Raw genomic sequence first — 7,214 nt, 5'->3', positions numbered from 1 at the left:
ACTTATTGGATCTGGATAAAATTTCCCAAAAATCATCTACAATGATCCTAGATGATGGCAAAATAATAAAAAAATATATATCTAGTAACTATAAATTGGAAAAGAATGGCTTGGTTTCAATGTAACCCCTACCACACGAGATTTACAGAAATGAAAGGCAAATTTAGAGTAATAATAAATGATGGATATGCATGAAATTTAGAGAAAGTTGTCTTAAATGACCCTAGATGAGGGCGAAAATGTTAAATATTATATTTAGTAAGTATAAACTGGTAAAAAAAAACTAATTGGGGAAACTTACCACGTGCGATGGCACTGGTCGCAGACGTAGTTGACATCCGAGTTACATGCAGGCTTATGGCACTTCGCACACAGAAGCTTGGTCCTGGCATTAGAAGTCAAAGGGTAGAGAGGGCATCTGTGGCGCTTCTCACTACGTTTTTGAGTGTCTGGGGCTTCGTCTTCGGGCTCTTTTACCTCAAAAACAGAGCAAATGAGGTAAGTCACGTCCCTAGGGAGGTACCTCTTTTGCAAAAGTCGACTAAGTGCGCAGTCACGGGTGATTTCCATGGCCAAATCTAAATAAAATTGCCTCCTATTGTATAACTTGTTGCCTGGAAAGTTTTGGTGGATGTAGAAGGCATTGTTCACCACAATATTAAGAACACCATAGAAGATACATACAGGCCACATATTTGGTCGAAGGTGTCGACTCCTCCCTTCGTTGCATTATAGAACATATAAATATGGCTTTATTGGTTTTCAGTAACCGTGGGATTGTGATGGACAGTTGAAAGAATATGGATCCTTTTCGTGGTCTTCACACGTTGGCACAAAAGTGTGACCTTGTCCTCGTAGTTATACGAGGCCACACATTCACCAAAACCCAGGGGTGTTGTCAGCATCAGAGAAGGCGTGTAAGGTTTGGGACGAATAGTGCCAACTAAATGCATCCCAAATTGACGGAGACCCCTGGCTAAGGGCAAGGAATGAAACCGGTTATCGGTGGTAACAATACGGCCAGTCTTCCTGAAGGGGCGGGTTAGCTCCATCGTGAAGTACTCTCCCAAGGGTGTACTTGTAGTGGTAGTCCCCTTGCCCAAGTAGGGAATTGCATTGCACATGTAGCATGGGTCTGCATCACAGGCCATAACTAACTTGATGCCATACCTAAGAGAAAAGAAATAAAATGCAATCAGTAAGTCATCAATCAACACTCACAGGTAATCAATGAAAATAAAATAAAATAAAATAAAATAAAATAGAATAAAATGAAATAAAATAAAATATACATATATAAGTAAAATATACTGTACATAATAAATAAATAATGAATGTTAATAATTTATGTATAATGGAATAAATACGAATGACAATTATAAAAAAAATTATTTTTAGTCATCAATGAATATGTAGTCATTATAAAAATGTAATAAGATTCACACTGAACATAAACATAATGTACTGTACATAATAAATAATGAATGAACGTTAATAATTTATATGTAATTAAATAAATGCCGATTCCAATATTAAATAAAATATTCTTGGTCATCAATGAATATGTAGGAATTATAAACATGGAATAAGATTTATACTGAAAAAAATGCAATAAAATCTAAATAAAGAAAATTAAAATCTTTTACTTACTTTGCTGGTTTATTCGGGATGTACATCCTGAAAGCACACCGCCCCTGAAGGCGAGGAGCTGCTCATCCACAGTAAGATGCCCACTTGGTTCATAGTTTGCAATGCAGTTTGCAATGACCTGGTCCCACAAACTCCTTATAGCAGCAAATCTGTCAGTCTTCACACGTTCCTCCCTCGTGGCAATGCTGTCAAATCGTGGAGCTCTCTGAATAAAGCAGAAGTGGTGCTCACTTATGACACTCTTGTAGAAGGGAAATCCTTGAGACTTGGAGGACACCTCTTCCGATGTTAAATGATTATCCTTCCGTGCCCCTGTCATGATAAGGATCCCAAGGAATGCACGGAAGTCCATGAGGATCAGGTCCTTGAAGGTGGGGTCGTTTTGCTGCTTGCACTTGTTTCTGAGGTTGATGATCTTGTCGTTGGTGTGGACGACCACTTCAGCAAGTAAGGCATCCGGCAAAAACTTGGCAAAAACTTCAGCAGGAGTACTACACCCGATGACGCTCATGGTAGGGCCAGCATTATCGAACTGGTCGATCTTCATAATGGGGGGCATTGTTGAGTTTGGCTCTGAATGCCACTTTGTGTTGTCCTTAGCCTTGTAGGAGTTGTCCGGCAATCTCTTCAATGCCACACCTTCTGCAGGGCGAAGAGGGCCTCTCCTCCTTGTCAGGGAATTCCTTAGACATTTTTCCCTGGTAAAGATAGCACTGCTTATTTGTAATTAGGTATGGTAAAACAAATTCAGAAATTTAGAAATAAAGTTTAATTACAATTTATAGTTTATTAACACCTCTATGGATTATGAAATTGAAGATATAATACTGAAATAAAGAAATAAACAAAAGACGAACAATAAAATATTAATTAACTTATCTGTCTGACACCCTTTTAATACCCATTACAAAAATAATAAATCACCAAAGGTCTTGTTATGAATAAATACCTCAACAATTGCTCAAGAAAAATAAACCTTACGACACAGAACATAACACAAGTCACTGTTCATGGGTCTCTGACGTTTATCATACGCTAAATAACAAACCAATTTGGATTTCGGATTCAGAGTCACCTATATAACGTATGCTTCGATGTAACAGCGGGAACCTGTGATTATAGTTCGAGTATTTATAAAAAGTGCATCTCTTGGTTCGGGATTGCTTAAGGTCGTGCACTGTTTCCCCAAGGGTCGAGGATTACCCTAGTGCACGGCTAGGTGATTATAACGTGACTAAAGAAAATACAAAATTTATCTTTCAAAGTCTATTATGAAACTGAAAATACAAGGATAAAATCGTTAACAGAAACTTCGCAAATACGGTAACTTCAAAACCAATCAATAGATGGCGTTACTAACATGAAATTCCCTTACAAAACCCCCCATTAAGCCTTTTATATATAAAAGGTAAATAACATGGAATTTCATAGAAAAGACAAAATACCTTAACCTCTACTTAACAAATCAGCAAATATATTATTGGTACCCTTCACATGAACAACAGAGAAAGAATAAACTTGTAATGCCAAAGACCAACGCATTAGTCTATCATTACTAGACTTTGAAGTCTCTAAATACATGAGTGGCTTAGGATCACTTTCCAAGAGGAATTTTCTCCCCATTAAGTAGTAGGCTACTCAAACTTCTTTATTCCCCATACTATGGCCAAGCATTCTCGCTCGATAGCTGCATATCGAGTCTCGGGGGGAAGAAGTTTCTTGCTTGCGAATGCTACTGGATAAGGTTCACCGTCTATATACTGCAGCAAAACTGCTCCTAGACCTGTAGACGATGCATCCGTTCTTAAACAGAAAATGTTATTTAGATCAGGCACCTGAAGAATCGGAGGAGAAGTTAAACAAGATTTCAGTTCATTAAATTTGCACCATGCATCTTCATCAAAATTAAATTTTTCTGAACTATCCTTCTTCAAAAACTTCGTAAGATGAATTAGTTTATCTGACAAATTTGGAATAAATCTACCATAAAAATTTACAGATCCAATAAAGCTTCGTAACTGTTTCTTGGTAGTGGGAGCAGGCATATCCAAAATAGCTGTAATTTTATCCTGTTGAGGTAAAATACCCCTTTTGTTGATTACATATCCTAAATATTGTATCTCTTCATAACCGAGGAAACACTTTCCTGGTTTAGCAGTTAATCCCGCTTCTTGCAGTCGCAATATGACTGTTTCCAAATCTGCCATATGAATTTTCCAGTCTTTGGATACAATAAAGATATTATCAAAATAGCAAACTACGAAAGAAAGACCTTTCAATACTTGCCTCATTAATCTAATATACGTTGCACAATCTGTGCTTAGGCCAAAAGGTAATCTTACATATTGCATTAGTCCAAGATTAGTTGAAAAGGCTGTATACTTGCGACTTTCTGGTGTTAGAGGAATCTGATGATATGCTTTGCAGATATCAAGTTCTGTAATGTACATAAAATCTGCAAACTTATGAAGATCTTGCTCAAAGCTTGGCATGGGCTCACAATCAAAATCTGTAATTGCATTTAAAGTTCTAAAATCAACAACCAATCTGTAGTTACCTTCTTTCTTTTTGATAAGCAATGCAGGAGATGAATAATTAGAAGATGATTGCTCTATTACTCCAAGATCAAGCAAACTTTGTACTTCGTCATCGAAATCCTTAGTTAAATGAGCTGGAATTGGATAATATTTACGAACAAAGGGTTCAGTAGTCTTAATCTTAATATTTTGCTCTTGTAAAGAAGATTTACCTGGTTTATCTGAAAATACATGTTTGTACTTCTGACATAAGTTACGAAGATCATTTTTCTGTACATCTGAAAGATTAGGGTTTATGTTGCATGTACTCTGATTGGTATCCACAGTTTCAATTTTCAGATAATCATCCTCATCAGCATCAATAACTGCAACTTTGTTAACATGAACAGTGTTTATCATTCCAGTCATATCTTCATCTGCTACATGTAACATATTAACATTCTCTCTACGATAATATTTCTTCATAAGATTGATATGATACAGTCTGTTCTTACCTTCTACGTTTACCCAGTAGTCAACTGGACTATGCTTATCAATTATCTTGTATGGACCTCTCCATGAGAACTGCAATTTACCTTGTTTTTCTGGAATAAGCAAAAGCACTTCATCATCAGCTTTAAATGGACGCTTACTACTCTTCAAATCAAAATAAGACTTATATGTACTGGAAGATATATTCCTGTTTTGAACAGCCAAATCAGAAACATCGGACAACTTTTCACTTAGTTCCAAAACAAAAGAATAAAGATCGGTTTCCCCTGCAGACATATCCGAATTTGTCCATAGTTCCTTCAATATTGTCAAGGGACCTCTCACTTGACGGCCATATAAAATCTCAAATGGTGAGAAACCTGTTGTATCACTTGGAATTTCCCTCATGGCGAACAGTGCTGCTGGAAGGAAACGATGCCACTGATTATGTTTTAACTCACATATTTTCTTCAATATACTCTTTAAAATCTGGTGTTGCCTTTCTATTCTTCCATTGGCAGCAGGATGATAGGAGGTAATGAAATGAGGGTTGACTCCTAATAACTTGTGTACTTGCAACATAAGTTCTGATCGAAATTGTGGTCCTCTGTCAGAAAGAATTTCTTTCGGCACTCCCACTCTGGAAAAAATAGATATTAAGGCTTCTGCAATGTCTTCAGATGTTATGTTCTTCAAAGCGACTGCGTCCGGGAAGCTTGAAGCATAATCTACCATAGTCAGAATATATCTATGCCCTGCTTCACTAGGAGGAGAAATCGGGCCCACTAAGTTAATATCAACTCTATAAAATGGCGTAGAGATCACTGGTAATTTAACCATCTAAGCCTTCTTTACTTTTCCAACAAGGGAAGATTTTTGGCATACATCACAAGATTTGCAATATTTATATATGTCAGACGTCATACCCTGCCACCAGAAAATTTCATTAATCTTATTAAAGGTTTTCCTATGAGAAAAATGTCCACTTACCGGAATATCATGTGCAAGGCGCAAAACTAATTTTATGCATTTAACTGGTACAACCAACTGTTCCTTTCCCAGTAACTGAGGCTTTTTACATTTCTGTATTTTCCTGTAGAGAAGTCCATTTCTCATCACGAACTCGTACTGCAAACCATTCTTGCAACATTTGACATCTCCAGACTGACTTATTTCTCTTGCATATTTCAAAGCTTCGCAATTCTGCTCTTCTCTAAGAAAAGATTCATGATCAATGGATATATCAAATGGTTCTGGTAAAGAAAGAGGGTGTACAATATTTCTCCTTTTTACCTGTGCTCTTGTTACTGCATTTACTTCTATGTTAGAATCCGTATTTTTTAGAGGAAACAAATTATGGTCCTCAACACCTGGAATATTGCCTAATAAGACAGTACAGTACTTTATTGGAGCCCGAACAGCATTAACCCAACCTGTAAAGAGATTACATTTTAAATAAATCTTGACAATAGGGAATCTGTCCTTCCTACCCAAATAATCAATAAGAGTAGAATATGAACAATTTGTTCCAGGATCAGGAATCAAACCCTCTGATACCACTACTCCTGTACAACCTGTATCTCTAAGTATTGTAGATACTGTAACACCATTCACTGTTCCACATACCATAGGTCCACATACTTCAGTGTTATCCAGAACTTGTCCTATCTAAAGAGAAGATTCAGATTTCTTTTTGGGTACCTTGTTAGGACAGTTTCTCGAAATATGTCCACTCTGACCAAAACCGTAACATGCAATCTTACCAGGACGTGACGAACTAGTTTTCTCTGGTTTCTCACTCATACTGATAAATTTGCATTATGCCTAAAGGACTTCTGCTCATCTTTAGGATAACATTTGTGTGCTGAAGCATATGTGTCTGCCAATGATGAATAATCCTCTGGAGTTCTAGGTTTACGCTCCTTAAGAAAAAGACGCATTTCCTTGGGTAAAGTAGACATGAACTGATCACAGACTATAATGTTTCTCAAATCTTCGTAGTCTTTCGTTATCCTAAGACTATTTATCCACAAGTCAAAATTCCGAAATAATATATTCAAATATTGTTCATATGTGCTCTTGGAATCCATTTTTGCAGTTTTAAATGCTGTCCTGTACCAGTCACTAGTCTTCTTGAATCCTTTCAAAAGTGCTTCCTTCAATGATGCATAGTCACTTGTAACATCATCTGAGAGCGACGTGTAGATATCTAATGCCTTACCTCTTAAAAGTGAAGCCAACTGAACTGACCAAGAGTTCCGCTCCCAGTTGAGAGAAACTGCTACCTTTTCAAACCTTACTAGGTATGCGGTGATATCATCAGTATCACAAAATGGAAGAGGTCTAGTAGTATCCACAGCAACTGTTACATGGCTAGGGTTAGATGTTGCTCCTCTGATCTTTTGCAATCCAAGTTCATGTGCCCTCTGCTTTTCATTTTCTTCCCTCTGCTTTTCATTTTCTTCGTATTTAATCATCAAAGCCCTTTCTTCTCTTTCAGCATGTCTTCTATCACGCTCATCACTATCTTTGATTTTCTTCTCTATAAAGTTCAAA

The 7,214-nt window shown here is 36.9% G+C and overlaps 1 protein-coding gene across 1 annotated transcript; it reads right to left on the bottom strand.

The window, feature by feature from the left end:
- Positions 1 to 752: 752 nt before the first annotated feature.
- Positions 753 to 3,273, bottom strand: LOC137640762 (piggyBac transposable element-derived protein 4-like). The gene is made up of 3 exons (XM_068373237.1): positions 3,230 to 3,273; positions 1,647 to 2,348; positions 753 to 1,170 (listed from the first exon to the last, which is right to left on the bottom strand). The coding sequence occupies exons 1-3, from the start codon at positions 3,271 to 3,273 to the stop codon at positions 753 to 755; spliced, it is 1,164 nt and encodes a 387-aa protein (XP_068229338.1).
- Positions 3,274 to 7,214: the final 3,941 nt, after the last annotated feature.

Source organism: Palaemon carinicauda, chromosome 5 (genome assembly GCF_036898095.1).
Source record: "Palaemon carinicauda isolate YSFRI2023 chromosome 5, ASM3689809v2, whole genome shotgun sequence".
Taxonomy (NCBI): domain Eukaryota; kingdom Metazoa; phylum Arthropoda; class Malacostraca; order Decapoda; family Palaemonidae; genus Palaemon; species Palaemon carinicauda.
The sequence above is the reverse complement of the archived record's forward strand: the minus strand, read 5'-3'. Positions and strand labels throughout refer to the sequence as shown.